This window comes from Chrysochloris asiatica, unplaced genomic scaffold, assembly GCF_000296735.1.
Source record: "Chrysochloris asiatica unplaced genomic scaffold, ChrAsi1.0 scaffold00006, whole genome shotgun sequence".
Taxonomy (NCBI): Eukaryota; Metazoa; Chordata; class Mammalia; order Afrosoricida; family Chrysochloridae; genus Chrysochloris; species Chrysochloris asiatica.
Window position 1 is genome coordinate 38,284,402 of NW_006408524.1, and position 21,009 is coordinate 38,305,410.

A 21,009-nucleotide genomic window follows, 5' to 3' on the forward strand; every position below is an offset into this window, starting at 1 on the left:
TATATATATACAAATTGGAGTCCTGGTGTGGTGCTGTGGGTTAATGTGCCAGACCGCAAAGCTGTTTGAACTGCAAGGTTGGTGGTTCAAGCTCACCAACTGCTCCTCGGAAAGCCTACACAGGGTCGCGATGGGTCGGGATCGACTCGATGGCACTTAACAACAACAACAATATACAATTTGTTCAGTAACATTAGTTATATTTTTCACAATGTGTCAACATTCTCTTCATTGCATTCTGGTTGTTCCATTTTCAGTGTTTTTATTTCTCTGCCCCCTATTTTTCATCTTTGCTTTACAGTAATTGTTGACTTTTTGGTTTCATATAGATTTTTAAAAAGATATTATTGTGAGTTGAGTGATAGTTTACATGGGAGAACTTTGGTTTTACACTCATCCTATCCTATTTCATTTCATTGCGATGATTACAATCATCATTCAACAGTATTTGCTTCTATTCCCTATGGGTTTTTTGTTTTATTTTGTTTTGGGATGTACACAAAAACACTCAGGAATGTATAATCATTTGAACAACCAAAGGACACATTCTGCAAGTCTGCCTCCTGGACGCCAGCACACAGCCTTTCTCTTTCCATGAGTCTAGCGTCCTCAGCTGCTCTATCTCTCAAAGTCATCATCTCTGCCTCCATCTCTGGTGTTCTTTGGATAGAGTCCCACATTCCACTCATGCTCTTCTCCCTTGAAGATCCTGGGGTCCTCTGTTCCTGGATAGATTTTTTAAATGGAACATCAAAGTCATGGGTAACATCCTTTTTTTTGTGTCTATGAATGTATTACTCAGCTAAAAGGTGATCTCAGAGGACAACTTCAGTTCAGAAGTCTTCTAGTTTCAACTTATCCAATAAGTTTGAACTTAAATTTACTTATTTATTTTTAATTAAGCTTTTTATTGTGATTTAAGGAGCTCTGGTAGCGTAATGGTTATGAATTGGGCTGCGAACCACAAGGTCGGCCGTTCAAAACTACCAGCTGTTCCGTGGGAGAAAGATGACGCTTTCTGCTCCCGTAAAGAGTTACAGCCTTGGAAACCCTCTTCAGGGTCACTATGAGTTGGAACTGACTCCACGGTACTTACCAACAACAACAACATTGTGATTTGGGTGAAAGTTTACAAAGAAAATTTAGTTTTCCATTCATCAAATCATATACATGTTGACTCATGACATTGATTGCATTCTTCACAGTGTAAAAACACTCTTCCCATTTCCTCCCTGTGTTACTGTTTTTATTTGTCTGTCTTTCCTATTCGTTCCTTCATTCTGCACTTTTTTCCTGGGAAAATGCTGCCCTTTGGTCTCATATGGTGAACAGTTCTAAGGAGTTTGTGCTGGTGTTGCACTGTGGGATAAAGCATTTGATCACAAGGTTGCTTTGAACTACAAGATTGACAGTTCAAACTCATCACCTGCTCTTTGGAAACACTATACAGGGTCACTATGAGTCAGAGCCGACTCGACAGCACTTAACAACACCAATAACAATTGGTTCAAACTCACCAAATGCTCCTAGTAAACCCGATACAGGGTTGCTATGAGTTGGAACCAACTCGACGGCACTTAACAGCACAAAATTATTGTTCATCTTATAGGCTTATCTATTACTTGACTGGGAGGCCAGGAAGGCCAAACTTTCTCTCTCATACTTCGGACATATCATCAGGAGGGACCAGTTGCTGGAGAAGGATATCATGTTTAGTAAGGTGGATGGTCAGAGAAAAAGAAGAAGACCCCCAGCGAGATGGATTGGCCAAGTGGCAGCATCAATGGATTCAAGCATGGCAACAATAGTGAGGTTGGCCCAGGATTGGATAGTTTTTCATTCTGTTGTGCATAAGGTCGCTATGAGTCAGTATGGACTCGATGGCACCTAACAACAACAACAACAACATTGCTTGACTTTAAGCCACAGGGATGACTTAAAGGGTTAAAGAATGCCTAAGGACATGGTGCTATAGGAAAAGCACTCGACCTTAGGGTTGGTTTAAACCACAAGTTCTGTGGTTTAAACTTTCCAGCTACTTCTTGGAAACACTATACAGGGTCGCTGAGTTGGACCAACTCGATGGCACTCAACAACAGCAAAGAGGACCATAGGTAGTCCTGGTGTGGTGTTGTAGGATAAGCACTGGACTGCTAACTGCAAGGTCAGTGGTTCAAACACACCAGCCTCTCCTAGGAAACTCTATATGGGGTCGCTATGAATTGGAATCTATTTGACAGCACTTAACAACAGCAACAAGGGCCCTAGGGGGATGTGGTGGCTCCACAGGATAAGCACAGGACTTCTAACCATAAGCTCAGAAGTTTGAGCTCACCATGGAAGAAAGATGTGGCTTTCTGCTCCTGCAAAGATTTAAAGCCTAGGAAATTCTATACAGGGCACTAAGAGTCAGAACAGACCTGACGGCACTTAACAAAGGGCCATAGTCTCGAGAATTTCGTCAGTCTTTCTTTGTCCAGTAAGCCTGGTCTTTTATTTTTATTTTTATGATTTTGAGTTTTGTTCCATATTTTTCTGCCTCTTTATCCAGGACCTTCTGTTGTGATCCCTTTCCAAGTTGGCTGTGGTAACAGGGCACCATCTAGTTCATCTGGTTTCAGGTGTGCGGAGGGTATGGTTCATGAGGTCCATCAGTTCTTTGGACTATTTGTTTCCATGAATCTTAGATTTTCTTCTTCTTTTTTGTTCTGGATGGGTAGAGAACAGTAGTTTTACCTTTAGCATGGACTTTTTTAGAAATTGAGTTCTGTTTGCATTTTTCTTCTGTTTTATTAAGGTCCATCTGTGGTTCTGATCAGAATTGTCAGTAATGGTAGCTGAGTGCCATCTAGTTCTTCTGGCTTTAAGGTAAAGGCTGTGGCTTACATAGGCTATCTCATTTCTTCTCTGAGAGTTTGATTTTCTTCTTTCTCTTTTGCTCTTGACTAATAGATATGTGGTATGGAGTTGTAGGACAAGCACTGAACCACAAGGTTGGTTTGAACTACAAGGATGGCAGCTCAAACTTACCAGCCACTCCTCGGAAACCCTATACACGGTGGCTATGAGTTAGAACTGAATCTACAGAACTTAACAACAACAACAGTAGAGATCAGTCATGGTATGGCACTGTAGGATAAGCACTGTTAACTTATGTGTGTGTGGTTCACAAGGTATGTCGTTCAAATCTACCAGCTGCTCCTTGGAAACCCTATGTAGAGCCGATACTGACTCTACAGCATTTAACAAGTAGAGACCAATAGTTGTATCTTGGATGGCTTCTGGAAATCTTTTAAAACCCCAGACACTACTTACCTCACTAAAATGCAGAAAATGAACTTTGTGAATTATATTATGCCAAATGACTGAGTTGTCCCATGAGACTAAGATGCTAAGCCTTCAGAACCAGAAAAACAAATTTGCTAGATATTTGGTTCTGTCTGAGGAATATATTTAACTGTATTCTCTATGAGTATATGTACACATACACATACATTTGTATATACATATGGAGACTTCATTATATGCAAACATATATACATACCTGTATGTACCAGTGCACATATATGCCGATACACATATATATGTGACCTTTTAAAAATTATTGTTGGTGCCATTGCACAATTATATATGTCATATTCTTAAGCACAATCCTCCTTTTCTTGAGTGTGATTCTTAGTGGTATGATTTACTTTGGTTAAGCTGTGTTCATTACACCCGCATTTGGTGTTTGGGCATTCTCATTTCTGAACTGAGACATGACTATAACTTAAATGGACAAGACTGTATTACCTAAATGAGATGAGAAAAATCATGAGATTACCCAGAATTTCTTCCAGAAGTTTGGAAAAAAGTAGTTCTCACTGAGAAGTTTCAAAAGAACATTAGAAAAGGGATTATAACCATTGTAATGAAAAAAAATATATGATTTGTTGAATGTAAAATATGATCTCCCCTGTAAACTTTCACTCAATTCACAATAAAAACTTTAAAAACAAAAAGTGAACATTAGAGACAATGTAAGATTTGCAGTCTGGTTGTTGTTGTTGTTGTTGTGTGCTGTTGAGTCGGTTCCAACTCATAGCGACCCTGTACAGGGTTTCCGAGGCTGTGAATCTCTACGGGATCAGAAAGCCTCATCTTTCTCCTGCGGAACAGCTGGTAGTTTCGAACTGCTGACCTTGCGGTTTGCAGCCTGACTCATAATCGCTACACTACCAGAGCTCCTTCCAGTCTGGTTACAGTTCATAAATTGTGCTTCTTCAACATACCAGATACAGATATTGTACTCGTTTTTTCACCTAGATTTAAGTTTGTTGTTGTTAAGTGCCATCAAGTCAGTTCTGATTCATAGTGCCCCCTATTGTGTTTCTGAGGAGTGGTGGTGAGTTTGAACCCTGACCTTGCAGTTCAAATCAACTTTGAGGTGGAGTGCTTATCCTACAGTACCACACCAGGACTCCAAATTTAAATTAGGAGTATAGGAAAATATATTTTAAAGAAACTAGATCTATTACAAACAAGAAATTAAAAATAACAATCTAATTAATCAGACATTTTCATATAAAATATAGTGTTACCTTGTTATGATGAAGCCATAAGTATTTTAAGTTTTTGAACCTAGAAAGATCAGTTACATCTGTGAGTTCCCTGGAAAGAAAAAGCAAAAATGTGAACGTTAGTCCCTATAGGTGCCATCAACTACATTCCGACTCATAGTGGTCCTATGAACAGTAAAACAAAACATTACCGGGGCTTCTCTTGTGAATGTGACCTTATTTGGAAATAGGGTCTTTACAGATATAATTAAGTGAAAGATTGCATACTCTGTCTGTCTGTCTGAATTGTCTCAAACCTACAGCCAGCTATGGCTACTAGGAATGACATACCATGCACCCCTGCTGGCAGCAACCCTTTCACCTGTAACTGAGTTGAACACACAAGACACATACACAGTGTTGGCAAAGTGAAAGCCATTATTAGTAACCATTCAAAGTCCCATGCCAATTTATTCATTTTCCCTCTGCAATCCCACGTATTCCAGAATCTTTTGTATTAGATATTAGTTTTCAGACCTCATCTCTTTTTCTGACTCTGGGGTAAGTCAGTGGGAGTCAGCTGCAAGCTAGGGAGCTTGTGTGATCTTTCCCCTACTTCAGCCACAAGCTAGGGTGTTTGTACAGCTTTCTTCACTCTAAACTAGATGGCCCCACTATTCCCTTAGACACGATTGATGACTGAACAGCTCCTGGAACAAAGCTACCTCAAAGGGGTTATTGCTTTCAAAATGCCATGCTCCTGTTTCAATCACAGCTCACTAACTATGCCATTTAATCTGTAGGTACATGTCTTTCTGTCTATCTACACTGCACATCATACAGGCAGGCTGTGCCTCAACCTTTTAGGCAACCATAAGACTGACAAAAATGAGACACATCCAAGGGGGCTTCAAAATATTTGTGGAGAAATCCCATCTTTTAATTTCATTTCCCCATGAGCTTTTTTGAAGCCCCCTCATTCATCCACTGGCTTCAACCATTCTATGAGTGCTACGTTAATCTGTGATTGAATCGGACACATGAAACACTTACAAGAACGTATTGACAAAGTGAAAACCATCATTATTATATATAGAAAGAAAAAGTATACAACAACAACAAACTTATAAGGTTGTTGTTGTTGTATACTTACCATTCCCCGAATTACTCATGTCCATTCTATGTCACTGGGCAGGCACCCTGTGGTTCGGGTCAGATGCTGGTTCCCATCATACCTCAGGGGACATGCATAGCTCCCGAGGCTTCTACTTTGCTGTGAGGCCTCTCCTACTGGTCCACACAATGCTACTTGGACCTGCAGGACTATCTTGCTTGTCATGATACAAGAGCCAACTAGCAGGGAGGTGTGTGTGTGTACAGCTCCTGCATGGGTACACATAGGTCTCTATCCCCCTGCAGAAGCATTGCAACTCTTAGCTCTGTTGGAAAACATCTTGCCCAGAGGCATGTGGTTGTGCCCTGCTGCAGGGAGACTGATGCACAGGATCCTTCAAGGCAACCCCTACACAGGGCAAATTCAGGTCTCTGCCCTACACTAGCCAATGTTATAGCTTTTTTAGTAATGTTGGCAAACCTCCTTCCCAAAGGCACTCAGGAGTTCCCAAGTCTTCCCAAACTGTGGACAAATCAGCCCTTTTTCTTGTTTCTCATCTCAAGGTTGACAAGAGTCTACGGAACATGGTCAAACTCAGCCCATGTCTTCATTACTATTTTTCTCCAACTTCCACTCACATGTAGACCAATGTGGTCACCAGCAAGCTTACATGCCTGCTGTGTATTCTCTTTGGGTTTCAGTTTTCTTGGAGGGGGGATTTGTCCTAAGGGGACTTGATTGCTTGCCTTGATGGCTCCTAGGCAAACAACTTGTTCTTGTAATAGCCAAACAGATTGTTTTCTCTCCTGCTGGTCTTTCTTTCAAGAAGTATCTTCTCCTCCTCTAGCTGCTCTGGGCTGGTCTGCTTGTCCTTTCAAGTGGGAATGTCCCACCTCAGAAAGTTCTGGATGGGTCTCAGGATTCTCCCTAAGTTCCTATACACTACAAAGGCTCTGCAAGAAGCCTGTTTCACTGGACAAGTTCTAGAACCCCTTTTAGGTATTCCACTGAGGCTTAAGATGGGTTTACAAGCTTTTTGTAATCATGTTTCCTGATATTCCTTTCTAGCCCACTCAAGTGTCTATTTTATACTAGTAGGCAAGGGAAACCAATATTCATAAGCCAATCAAGCATCTTAACATTATTACCCCTCTTTTACCCATACCATTATCACAGAGCCCTGTTGTTTCAAGGTTGAGCATACATCACTATTTACCTCTATTCCATATAGTTCATGCAAACTTACCTAAGAGTTCCCCTAGCTTCCTTGGTCTTCCATGCCCTCTTCTTGTATATTGCCCTCCCCAACATCTGAGCTATGATGTGACTATCCCCAAATCTGTGCTCTACTGTCTCCTCCCTCCCACCCCTGATAACCAACATAGATTTTTTTTTTTTTTACTTTTAGTATGGGTATCTTTTCTTAAGCTTTTACAAAATGGTCTTATGCAATATTTATCCTTTTGTGACTGACTAATTTTACTCAGCATAATGTCCTCCTGGTTCATTCATGTTATATGGTGGTTTGCAACTTCATTGTTATTTTTCAAAGAAGCATAATTTGTATATCCATTCTTCCACTGATGTGTGCTTAGGGTCTCTCCATCTTTTTGCTATTGTGAATACACTATAAGGATCTTAAAATGAAATTATCCTGACTTTAGGGTGAGCCCGAAGTTCAGTGACTGATAACCTTATAAGAGAGAGAAGATGGAGATTTGAGACACATATACCCAGAGGGGAAGCCATATGAAGTCAGATTGTGGAGTGAAACATCTACCAGCCAAAGAACATGAAAGATTGTCAACAGCCACCCGAAGCTAGGAGGGAGGCATGGAATGAATTCTCTCTCAGAGTCTCTGAAAGAAAACAACCTTGATTTTAAACCTGTAGCTTCCAGAACTGTGAGCGAGTACATTTTTGTTATTTTAGGTTACTGAGTTCATGGCAGTTTGTTACGGCAGCCTTGGGAATTGAATACAAATATAATACTACTAAAAAATATTGTATCAAGTTATTTATTGTCATTAATTCTCTTGTGTTAGTAATTTGGTGCTGACTTTTTAGCAATTTAATAATGCAGTAAAGTGATTCACTTTTTAAGAGTAATCTAACTTTTTAGTTAGAAGAGCTCATTCTGCTCATAAGCTTGTTCTAAATCAATAATGGGCTGTTACACTTAAAGGTGAAGTCATCAAAGCCAATGAAAAGTAGTTCTACTATTAATGATGGCAATGAACTTGTGCTGACAATGATACGTCAACACTGCTGTCACAGTGTATGTTCTGTCATCACTCTATGGTTACTCTAGGAGACATTGGGAAGATGCTTTCTTTTTAAAATCACCAGCTGGATTAAATATATTTGAAATCAAAGTTGTTTCCTTTTGGAGCTGGATTAAGTAAATCAGTATCTTAGGATATAAAATGTGCTTTCCTTCAAGCTGAAAGTCTCATTGTTAAGATGATTTGTATTTCTAATTGGTTCTAGTATTTCAAAACTATTCTTGTTGGTATCTACTTAACCTTATGATCAAAAATGTACAGTAAAAACCAAGGCAGGCTTTAATGATGCCAGCTTTTAAACACAGAAAACCTTTATCATTAATGTAAAACTATCTATCTATGGAGTCCTGGTGAACGCTGGGGGATAAAGCATTGGACCACAAGGTTGGTCTTAACCACAGGGTCTTTGGTTCAAACTCACCTGCTGCACCTCGGAAACCCTACACAGGGTCACTATGAGTTAGAGTCAACTCAATGACACTTAGCATCAACAAACAGGAAGACTCAAAAAGCATGGCTTTTTGTCAGAAATCTGTATTGTACTTGTTTCATTATATATGCATATAAATACAGAGAGAGAGAGTCCTAGTGTGGCACTGTGGGATAATGCACTGGACCGCATGAGTTGGAACAGACTCAATGGCACTTAACAGCAACAACAATATATCTATAACTATATCTGTTTATCTATCTATCTATGTAATATATATATGTGTGTGTGAGTGTATATTTGTGGGAGAAAGATGAGACTTTCTGCTCCCTTGAAGATTTAAAGCCTCAGAAACCGTATATAGGGTCTGTATGAGTCGTAACAGACTCAACAACACTGAGCAACAACATCATATATATATTTACCACATCTCAAATTGGTCAGATATATTTTCCTTTACTACCAAGAGATTCAAGCTCATTCCAAAGATAAATATTTTTTCTTTATACTGCTGTTGTTATGTTCCATTGAGTGAGTTCTGACTCACATCAACTGTATGTACAATAGAATGAAACCAAGCCTGGTCCTGTGCCATCTTCACTGTTGTTCTCATGTTTCAGCCCATTGCTGCAGCCATTGTATCAGTCTATCTTACGTTACAGTCTTCCTCTTTTTTGCTGACCCTCTATTTAATCAACCATGATGTACTACTGCAAGGACTGATTCCTCCTGATAACATGTCAGCATACTTTAGATAACGTCTCACATTCTTGCTTCTAGAAGCATTCTGGCTGTACTTATCCCCAAACAGGTTTTCCCATTCTTCTAGCAGTACATGATATATTTAATATTCCTCACCGTCAACATAATTAAAATGCATCAATTCTTCTCTGGTCTTCCTTATTCATTGTACAGCTTTCCCCTACATATGAGGCAATCGAAAATACGATGGCTTGGGTCAGGTACACCTTAGCTCTTAAAGTGACATCTTTGCCTTTTAACACTTTAAAAAAGGTCTTTTGCAGCAGATTTGTCCATGTAATATATTGTTTGATTTTTTGACCACTTGTTTCCATGAGAGTTGATTGTTAGTGATCGAAGTACAATGAAATCCTTTAACAATGATTATCCTTTCTTCACTGATCATGATGTCGCTTATTGGTACAACGGTCAAGATATCTCAAGCTGAAAGAACTGAAGAAAAAAAAAAAAAAAAACCCAAGCCTTGAGTTGCAATATTGAAAAATTCTATGGGCAAGACATTGAATGACACAGAAGCATCATAAGAATATGAAAAGAAAACACAGTCACTGTACCAGAAAGAAGTGATGGAAGTTCAGCCATTTCAGAGACACAATAAGATCAAGAACCAATGGTATTGAAGAAAGAAGTCCAAGTTGCACTGGAGATATTGATAAAAAACTAAACAAGGCTGTAGAATTGATGGAATACTGATTAAAATTTTTCAACAAATGGATACAATGCTGGAAACACTCACTTATGTATGCCAAGAAATTTGAAAGACTTGAAGAGATCTATGTGCCCATTCAAAAAAAAAAAAGATGATCTAACAGGATGTAGATATTATCAAACATCATTAATATTACATGCAAGTAAAATTTTACAGGGGATAAATTAAAAATGGTTGTAGCAGTACATTGATGGGGTACTGACAGAAACCCAAGCCAGACACAGAAGAGGGCATAGAATGAGGGCTATTGTTGATGTCAGATGGATCTTAGCTCAAAGTAGAGAGGCCTATAAAGATATTTGTGACTGTGTGTTAAAGTGTCATTGAGTCAATTCTGACTTATAGTGACCCTATATAGGGTTTCCAAGAAGTGGCTGGTGAGCTTGAACCACTACCTTGCAGTTCAAACCCACCTTTCAGTTCAGCTCATTAACCTGTGGCATGACACCAGTACTCCTTACCTGTGTTTTATTGACTATGTAAAGGCATTCAACTGTGTGGATCATATGGATAACACTGAGAGGAATGGAGATTCCAAACACTTAATGGTGCTCATAAGGAATCTATATGTAGACCATCAAGGGACAGTGGTTTGTACTGAACAAATTTTAAAATTGAAAAAAGTGTGTATCAGGGTTTTATCTTTTCACCATATTTATTTGATCTGTATGCTAAGCAAATACTCTGAGAAACTATATTATGTGAACAAGAATGTGGCATAAGGATTAGAGGAAGACTCATTTGATATGCACATGACGCACCTTGCTTGCTGAAATCAAAAGCAGATATGAAGCACTTACTGATGAAGGTCAAATAATTCTCTCTACTAATACACTAAAAAGGAGTATTTACACATAACAAAAGATATGTTTATTAATAAGAAAATTATGTACTTAAATTGAAAAATGTAGTTTAATTAACAAAGTAACATTTTCCTTAGAAAGTCCCTAATGCCCAAAGGTTATATATAAGTAAAAACTATGTTAATGCAGAAAACTAACAATGATTAAAAAGCATGAAAGAGAAAATAAAAGCTTAGGAATAGGGTCATTGCTATCAAAATGCAAACTGTGACTCCAGATGGTGTTATTTATTGGTCAGTGTGACAACTGTGGGGTCAGAGTCCAAAGTAATCCATAAATTTCTTGTTCTTCTTACATCTGGTATTTATCTCTGGGTATAGAAAAAAATATATACTACTCTGTAGAATACACCAATCTACCATCTGCTACTTTGGAATATTTCAGTAGAACCAAGAGGAGTTATTGATATATGAAATGATTTCTTTGTCTTCCAATAAAATTAGTATGGGGGTTGTTGTTTTTAGGTGCCATCGAGTCAGTATCGACTCATAGCGACCTTATGCACAGCAGAACGAAAAACTGTCCGATCCTGGGCCAACCTATAGCCACGCTTGAGTCCATTGATGCTGCCACTTGGCCAATCCATCTCGTTGGGGGTCTTCCTCTTTTTCTCTGACCCTCCACCTTACCAAACATGATATCCTTCTCCAGTGACTGATCCCTTCTGACAATATGTCCAAAGTATGAGAGACGAAGTTTGGCCATCCTGGCCTCCAAGGAGCACTCTGGCTGCACTTCTTCTAAAATGGATCTATTGATTCTTTTGGTAGCCCATGGCATTTTCAATAATATTCAACACCATAACTCAAAAGCATCAATTCTTCTATGGTCTTTCTTATTCACTGTCCAGCTTTTGCATGCATATGAGGTGATTAAAAATACCATGGCTTGGGTCAGGTGCACCTTAGTCCTCAAGCTGACTTATTTGGTCTTCAACACTTTAAAAAGGTCTTTTGCAGCACATTTGCCTAATTCAATACGGCGTTTGATTTTTTGACTGCTGCTTCCGTGAGTGTTGATAGTTGATTCAAGAAGAATGAAGTCCTTGACAACTTCAATCTTTACTCGGTTGATAAGAATGTTGTTTATTGGTCCAGTGATGAGGATTTTTGTTATCTTTACATTGAGATGTAATCCATACCAAAGGCTGTGCTCTTTGATCTTCATCAATATATGTTTTAAGTCCTCTTCACTTTCAGCAAGCAAGGTTGTATCATCTGCATATCGCAAGTTGTTAATCAGTTTTCCTCCAATCCTGATGACACGTTTTTCTTCATAGAACCCAGATTCTTGGATTATTTGCTCAGCATACAGATTTAATAAGTATGATGAAAGAATACATCCTTGTCACACACCTTTCATAATTTTAAACCATTCAGTGTTCCCATGTTCTGTTCGAACAACTGCCTCTTGGTCTAGGTACTGATTCCTCATAAGAACAATTAAGTGTTCCGGAATATTCATACTTCACAATGTTGTCCATAGCTTGTCATGATCCAATAAAGCACAGGTAAACATCTTTCTGATATTCTCTGCTTTCAGCCAAGATCCAATCAACCTTAGCATTGATATCCCTCGTTCCACAGCCTCTTCTGAATTTGGCTTGAACCTCTGGAAGTTCTCTGTCAATGTATGCTTGCAGCCGTTTCTTTATTACCTTTAGCAAAACTTTACTCACATGGGATATTAAAGAGATTGTCCAATGATTTCCGCATTCCATTGAGTTACCTCTCTTTGGAAAGGGTGCAGATACGGATCTCTTCCAATCAGTTGGCCAGATAGTTGTCTTCCAAATTTCTTGGCAGAGATGAGTGAGTGCCTCCTGTGCCGCATCACTTTCTTGAAAGATTACTATTTTTATCCCATCAATTCCTGGTACCTTGTTCTTTGCCAATTCCTTCAATGCACCTTGAACTTCCTCCTTCAATATCATTGGCTCTTGATCATATGCTACCTCTTGAAACGGTTGAACATTAACTATTTCCTTTTGTTACAGTGACTCTGTGTATTCTTTCTATCTTCTCTTGATGTTTTCTGCATCATTCAATAATTTTCCCAGAGAATCTTCCAATTATGAAAGTCGAGGCTTGATTTTTTTCTTCAGTTCCCCCAGCTTGAGTAATGCTAAGTGTGTTCTTCTTTTTCATTTTCTGATTCCGGATCTGTGCACATTTTGTTGTAATATTTGGCTTTATCTTCTTCTCGAGTTGACCTTTGAAATTTTCTGTTCAGCTCTTGGACCTCCTCATCTTCCATTTGCTTTGGCATCTCTACGCTGGAGAGCAAGTTTCTGTGTCACTTCTGACATCCATTTTGACCTTTTCCTTCTTTCTTGTCTTTTTAATGACTTTTTGCTTTCTTCGTGTATGATGTTGTTGATGTCATCCCACAACTCTTCTGGTCTTCAGTCTTTAGTGTTTAATGTATCAAATCTGTACTTCAGATGATCCAAAAATGCAGGTGGGATATATTCAAGGTCATATTTTGGCTCTCATGGACTTGTTTTCATTTTCTACAGCTTCAGTTTGAATTTGTATAAGAGTAATTGATGGTCTGTTCCACAGTCTGCCTCGTCCTTATTTTGACTGATGATATGGAGCTTTTCCATCATCTCTTTCCACAGATGTAGTCAATTAGAGTTCTATGTATTTCATCTGGTGAGGTCCAAGTGTATAGTCATCTCTTATGCTGTCTAAAGGAGGTCTTATAGCATAGTGGTTATGAATTGGGCTGCGAACCACAAGGTCAGCAGTTCAAAACTACCAGTTGTCCTGCAGGAGAAAGATGAGGCTTTCTGCTCTCATAAAGATTTACAGCCTTAGAAACTCTGTACAGGGTCGCTATGAGTCGGAACCGACTCCATGGCACATAACAACAACCACAATGCTGTCTAAAGAAGGTATTTGAAATGAACAAATCATTGATTTTGCAGAATGCTATCATGTGATCTCCAGCATCATTTCTGTCAGCAAGGCCATATTTTCCAACTTCATATCCTTCCTCTTTGCTCCCTATCTTTGTGCTCCAATCTTCAGTAATGATCAGTACATCTTGATTGAATGTTTGATCAATTTCAGATTGAAGAAGTTGGTAAAATTCTTCTATTTTGTCTTCACTGTTTTTAGTGGTTGGTGAGTAAATTTGAATAATAGTGGTATTAACTGGGCTTCCCTGTAGATGCATAGATATTATTCTATCACAGACAGCATTGTACCTCATGACTGATCTGGTTATGTTCCTTTTGACAATGAATGCAACACTATTCCTCTTCAATTTGTCATTCCCGCATAGTAAACCATGTGGCTGTTAGATTCAAAATGGCCAATACCAGCCCATTTAGCATGGGGGTTAGTGAGTTATTATTCTCTAATAATATAAATAATAGTATCCCTAATAATACTCATTGTGTACTTACTGTATACCAGGACCTTCCCTACTTTTCACTAACTTGTCTAATCTTCAAAACAACCCTATGAAGAAGGAATTATTATGATACACTAGAAACATGACTGCCAGATCCGATACAGAACACCCAGTCAATTTGAATTTGAAAGAAACAAACAACAAATGTCTAAAATATTGAGTGAGACATGCTTCTAGTAAAAGATTGTTTCCTTGTTTCTCTAAAATTCAAATTTAACTGGAGTTCTACCTTTGTATATTCTAAATCTGGCAACCCTGACATGCCCAAAGTCATCCAGCTGGAAGAGACAGAATTGGGATTCAAACTGAGACTAACTCCAGATCTTTGCTTTTCTCAACTGCAATACCTCTCCAATGGAGATTGTAGATCCCAAGGAGAGGTAAAGTGATTAGAGTATGTGCCTATCCTGTCTTTGAGTTAAAAAGGAAAAGAGCTTTTGAATCTATGAAACATATGATATTACTTTATTTCTTATATCAGATAAACTTACTTTTGAGAAAGGAACAGCTCCAATACATCAGCATCCCTCTTGTGTCCACATATCTTTAGCTGATCTTCAACTGCCTGATAACATATAATTAATCTGTCAAATCACATTCCAATGAACAAAAATACTGAGGCATTTGCAGTCAATAACAATAATGTCTACACAAGCAGATCAAAAGAAAGGTGAACATAGAGGCAACCACTCTAAACTGATACATTCCAACCCTACAATTATATATTATTTACTCATTTTTGTGGTTGAATTTCATTATCCTTAATCCTGGACACAGATGTATAAATAATTTTTTAATCAGAGGGAAAAATGCATATATGTATGTCTACACCAAAATTCAGGTATTTGATTTTCTGTGAGACAGAAATAATTTAAAATTATTTTTAAAATAATTATTCTTAAATGTTCCTTTGAACATGAAGAATTAGTCATTGGTAGGTTTCCTATATTTGTAGAAAACACCAAGCATCAAGGTTGGCAGGATATGATGAGTGCTAGCATAGGAGACTCTGATAGCGTAGTGGTTACGAATCGGGCTGTGAACCACAAGGTCAGCAGTTCGAAACTACCAGCTGTTCCACAGGAGAAAGATGAGGCTTTCTGCTCCGGTAAAGATTTACAGCCTCGGAAACCCTGTACAGGGTCACTATGAGTCGGAACTGACTCGATGGCACATAACAACAACAACAACAACAAGCATAGGAGATTATTTTAAGAGACTGTGTTTAGCACTTAGTAAGATCTCAAAACAGGTCAGACAAATGAAGGAATTAGTGCATGTCATTAATCCTGCTGAATTGCTGTTGGATAAGCAGTGGACCACAAGGTCAGTTATAACTGCAAGGTGAGAGATTCAAACCCACCAGGCACTATGATTCAGACTATATGGCACTTACCAACAACATTTTTCACTGAATAAAGGAATATACAATATCCCTGCTTGCTTTTCAATGATCAGCATCTGCATTTTTCATGAGGTACTAGCATACCTGTACCACGGGAATTTTTGGTGGAGAAGAAGCAGCATTAATTCCCACAAGTTTAATTTTGAAAATATAAACTCAACAATAGCTACTTAAGTACTTTGTTTTTCTTAACATCCTTTTTTATGAAAAGAGTAGAGCTACAAGACACAACAAAAGCAGAAAATATAACAGTTGCACTTCTGGAATTTGATAAACATTATAATTATCAGACTCAAGACAATCACCAAATTTCAACCAGGATATCGTGGGTGGCGAGGTTGTAATGTCAGTAAATAATCTGTGAAATTTTGATGATGGTTTTACTATTTAGAAAATATCTGTGTTGTTACTTGCTGTCGGCTTGATTCTGACTCATGGAAACCTCAGAACAACAGAACAAACTGTTGGCTGGTCCTGCGCCAACCTCACAATTACCAGCTTATTAAAGTCAATCCAAAGGAGCTCTGGTAGCATAGTGGTTATGAATCGGGCTGTGAACCGCAAGGTCACCAGTTCGAAATTGCCAGCTGTTATGCAGGAGAAAGATGAGGCGTACTGCTCCCGTAAAGATTCAAAGCCTCGGAAACCCTGTACAGGGTCGCTATGAGTCAGACGGACTCCACGGCACTTAACAACAACAACAACAACTAATTAAATCCAGGAGGATGGTGGTGGTGGTGGTGTGCCATGGAGTCAGTTCCAACTCATATTGACCCTGTACAAGGTTTCCAAGGCTGTAAATCTTTATGGGAGCAGAAAACCTCATCTTTCTCCTGCGGGACAGCTGGTCATTTTGAACTGCTGACCTTGAGATTAGCAACCCAGTTCGTAGCCACTATGCTACCAGAGCTCCTTAGGAGGATGTTAGGATGAGTTAAAGTTTAGTGAGACATACAAATGTCTAAGGAAGTAAGGATGATCAATATCCTAAGGATGAAATGCAGCTGCTAAACGTATATTCCCAAACTTCCTTTGTTACCCTGTGAAAACAGTTGAATATAAGCATTAGTGGGATTTCATAGGCTCAGGTTTAGGCATTCCCATTAGGGTAATAATGGAAGAAATGAGGAAGTACAAGAGCTGAACAGAAAATTTCAAAGATCAGGTGGAGAAGATGAAGCCACAAATATTACAACAAAATGTGCAAAGATCTGGAATCAGAAAACCAAAAAGGAAGAACACATTGAGCATTTCTCAAGCTGGGGGAACTGAAGAGAAAATTCAAGCCTTGACTTTCGTTACTGAAAGATTCTCTGGGAAAATTATTGAATGATGCAGAAAGCATCAAGAAAGATGGAGAGCCAATGATACTGAAGGAAGAAGTCCAAGGTGTATTGAAGGAACTGGCAAAGAACAGGGCACCAGGAATTGATGGAATAAAAATTGAAATCTTTCAAGAAAGTGAGGTGGCACAGGAGGCACTCATTCATCTCTGCCAATAAATTTGGAAGATAACTATCTGGCTGACTGATTGGAAGAGGTCCATATTTGTGCCCATTCCAAAGAGAGGTGACCCAACGGAATGCAGAAATCATTGGATAATCTCTTTGATATCCCATGCGAGTAAAGTTTTGCTAAAGGTAATACAGAAATGGCTACAATCATACATTGACAGAGAACTTCCAGAGGTTCAAGCTGAATTCAGAACAGGCCATGGAACATGGGATATCATTGCTGATGTCCGATGGATCTTGGCTGAAAGCAGAGAATATCAGAAAGATGTTTACTTGTGCTTTATTGATTATGCAAAGGCTTTCGATTGTGTGTATCATGACAAACTATGGACAACATTGCAAAGTATGAATATTCTGTAACACTTAATTGTGCTCATGAGAAATCTGTACCTGGACCAAGAGGCAGTTGTTCGAACAGAACATGGGAACACTGATGTTTTCAAATTACAAAAGGTGTGCAACAGGTTGTATTCTTTCACCATACTTATTCAACCTGTATGCTGAACAAATAATTTGAGAAGCTGGGTTCTATGAAGAAAAACATGACATAAGGATTAGAGGCAGACTGATTAACAACCTGCGATATGCAAATGATACAACCTTGCTTGCTTAAAGTGAAGAGGACTTAAAACATTTATGATGAAGATCAAAGAGCACAGCTTTTGGTATGGATTACATCTCAATGTAAAGATAACAAAAATCCTCACCACTAGACCAATAAACAACATTCTTATCAACGGAGTAAAGATTGAAATTGTCAAGGACTTCATTCTTCTTGGATCAACTATCAACACTCATGGAAGCAGCAGTCAAGAAATCAAATGCCGTATTGCATGAGGCAAATGTGCTGCACAAGACCTTTTTAAAGTGTTGAAGAGCAAAGATGTCAACTTGAGGACTAAGGTGAGCCTGACCTAAGCCATGGTATTTTCAAAATCCTGATATGCATGTGAAAGCTGGACAGTGAATAAGAAAGACTGTAGAAGAATTGATGCCTTTGAGTTATGGTGTTGGAGCAGAATATTGTAAGTGCCATGGGATGCCAAAAGAACCAATAGATCTGTTTTGGAAGAAGTGCAGCCAGATTGCTCCTTGGAGGTCAAGATGGCCAAACTTCGTCTGTCATACTTTGGACATATTGTCTGGAGGGACCAGTCTCTGGAGAAGGATATCATGTTTGGTAAGGTGGAGGGTCAGAGAAAAAGAAGAAGACCCCCAACGAGATGGATTGGCCAAGTGGCAGCATCGATGGACTCAACCGTGGCAACAGTAGTGAGGTTGGCCCAGAATTGGGCAGTGTTTCGTTCTGCTGTGCAAGAGGTCACTATGGGTCGGTACTGATTCAATGGAACCTAACAACAACAACAACAACATTAGGGTACTTTGTAACCCTGTTAGGTAACTAAATCTGAGGCTAGGAAGAACCAATTATATCAAGTTTAGGCATTCACATCTCAGCATGTTGGCGTAAACATCTAAATGGCAAAGAGAAATGAAGTCTTGATAAATACTACAACATAGATGAGACTTAAAAACATTATACTGAATAGGATAAGTCAATCACAGATGACTAATACTACACGACACCGTTTAAATAAAAAGACAAGTATAGGCAAATACATATTAGTAGTAGTCACCAGGGGAAGGAGGGAGGGGAGAAGGGAGAATTGTTATTTATAGAGTAGATAAGCACTGGACTGCTTCTTGCAAAGTGGGAGGTTCAAAGCCATTAATTCAATGGCACCAACAACAACAACCACAATAACAACAAAATTTTGGTTGGAGTCCAGGTAATATAAGCACTGAACTGCTAACCACAAGATTGGCAATGCAAACCCACCAGTAGCTCCTCACAAACCCTAAACACTATACAGGGTCATATGATTAAGAACTGACTACATGGTACTTAGCCACAGCTTTTGGTTTATATTGATAAATTAAAAAAAAAAAAACTATACAGATTAAGAGTAGGATTGCACAGCCAAGCAATATAATTGGTCTCATTAAGTTGGATATGTATAAAAAGTTGAATTGGCAACAGTTGTGTGATAGGTATATTTGCAATGGAAAACAAAAAACAAAACAAAAAACACAGCTACTGAAGTTGCATACGTACAACCAAACACCTTGTGGGATTTAGTTCTTTGCTTGGAGTCTCAGGGTCATGGTTCCATGGACAATCCCAATTGATTTGCCTAACATTGTGTTTAGTGTTTCTGTTCTGCCTCCTAGTTTGTTGCATAGTTCCTAGGGTCTTAAAAGCTTGCAGCCAGTGATCCAAGGCACAATGTGCAAACTCACTAGCTGCTCTTCAGAAGCCCTATACAGAGTCACTGTGAGTTTAATCAACTCGACAGCCCTTAACAACAACATTCACTTTAGCAAGGAGCCTAGATGTTGTTATAGGTTAAGTATTGGGTTGCCAACTGCAAGGTCAGCAGTTCAAATTCAGCAGACACTCCACAGTAGAAAGGTGAGGTTGTCTGCTCCCTGAACAATGCATAGTCTCAGAAACCCTGTGGTGCTGTAGGATATGTACTGGATGACACTAACTGCAAAGTTGGTGGTTCAAACCCACCAGCCATTTCTCAGAAACCTTATAAAGGGTCACTATGAGTCAGAAACAACTCGATCACATTTAACGACAACAACATGAGTCAGCATCAACTAGATGGCAGTGAGGTTTTGAGAAAGAGAATTATTAATAGGAGAAGGGCTTGAAATGTGTAGTTGACTGTTTCCATGAATAACAGCTTCCTTTACCATAAAACCAGAATAACTGGATGGTGCCCTGCTACCATTACTGGTCATTTTAATCAAAGGTTCTATAGCAGAATCCTGATCCAAAGGCAGAAACTGCAGAACGGAATTTCAAATTCTCATGCATTCCAGGTTTTCTGGCGCCACGAAGGCTGGATCAGATTACTCCATGAAACTATTGCCTTGAGATCATCTTTAAAGTGTAAACTAAATATCCCCTAAAGTCTTTAAAATGGAGCTAGGAGAGAATGCTTGCCATGAGTATTGTGTTTTTCTAAGATCTATCTATTTGGAATAAACCCACAAGAGCAACTTGAAAGATTAGATAGGAACCTTAGGGGGCAATACGTTTATGTTAATAGAAGTAGAATAACTAGGAAAAAGACTGAGAATGTCCCACTTGAAGAATGCAATTAGTCATGAAATTATTCAAGTAGAAATTGTTGAATTGGTGTGCGTGCTGCTGTGTATATTCCCAAAAATAGCAACACAAAATAAAATAAGAAGCCTTGGTAGCACTGTGGGTTAGGCAACATGTGGTTGTCAGTTAAAACCTATAGCTGCTGCTTGTGAGGAAGATTAGGCTGTATGACCCTGGAAAGATGTACAGTCTCAGAAACCCTAAATGGACTCTCTATGAATTGGTGTTGACTCACTGGTCATGGGGTTTAATGAAGATTTTCTAAGAGAAAACAAAAAATATCTGAATGACAGTAACTAATTTCCACAGCAAATCAAAACTACACAAAGTATTTGAGATATTAAGAATTATACTTTTGCCGTCATCTATTAAACTTTTATATGTACTTTCAGCTTGATCTAGCCATTCCACCTCTAGAATTCAAGAATACACATTGATTCTGTACGATAAGCATTTGATCAAAAGTTCTGTTTGAACCACAAAGTTGAGGTTGGAACCTACCAGCTGCTCCTTGGAAACTACATACAGAGTTGCTATGAGTTGGAACTGACTGGATGGTACTTAATAACAACAATAACAACTATAGTTGTGAATGTAGCTCTGGGATAAAGTACTGAACCTCAAGGTTGGTTTGAATCACAAGGTCAGTAGTTCAAAAGTGTTTATTGGGTGGACAACACTAGTGAAGCATACCACCATAGAATGGTCAACCATTTGAGATTTTCTAAAAAAGGTAGCATTTACCTTAGGACAAAACTCAGAAGAACTGGAATAGAAGGAGGAAC

General features: G+C 38.7%; 1 protein-coding gene across 1 annotated transcript in view; it reads right to left on the reverse strand.

Annotated features, from left to right (window-relative positions):
- Window positions 1-21,009, reverse strand: part of LRRC72 (leucine rich repeat containing 72) — a 72,452-nt gene that overhangs the window by 44,525 nt on the left and 6,918 nt on the right. Inside the window, exons 2-3 of the mRNA XM_006832290.1 lie at window positions 14,616-14,689; window positions 4,581-4,650 (exon numbers count right to left, since the gene is read on the reverse strand). Coding sequence (XP_006832353.1) covers window positions 4,581-4,650; window positions 14,616-14,689 — 144 coding nt within the window. The remainder of the gene's footprint in view (window positions 1-4,580; window positions 4,651-14,615; window positions 14,690-21,009) is intronic.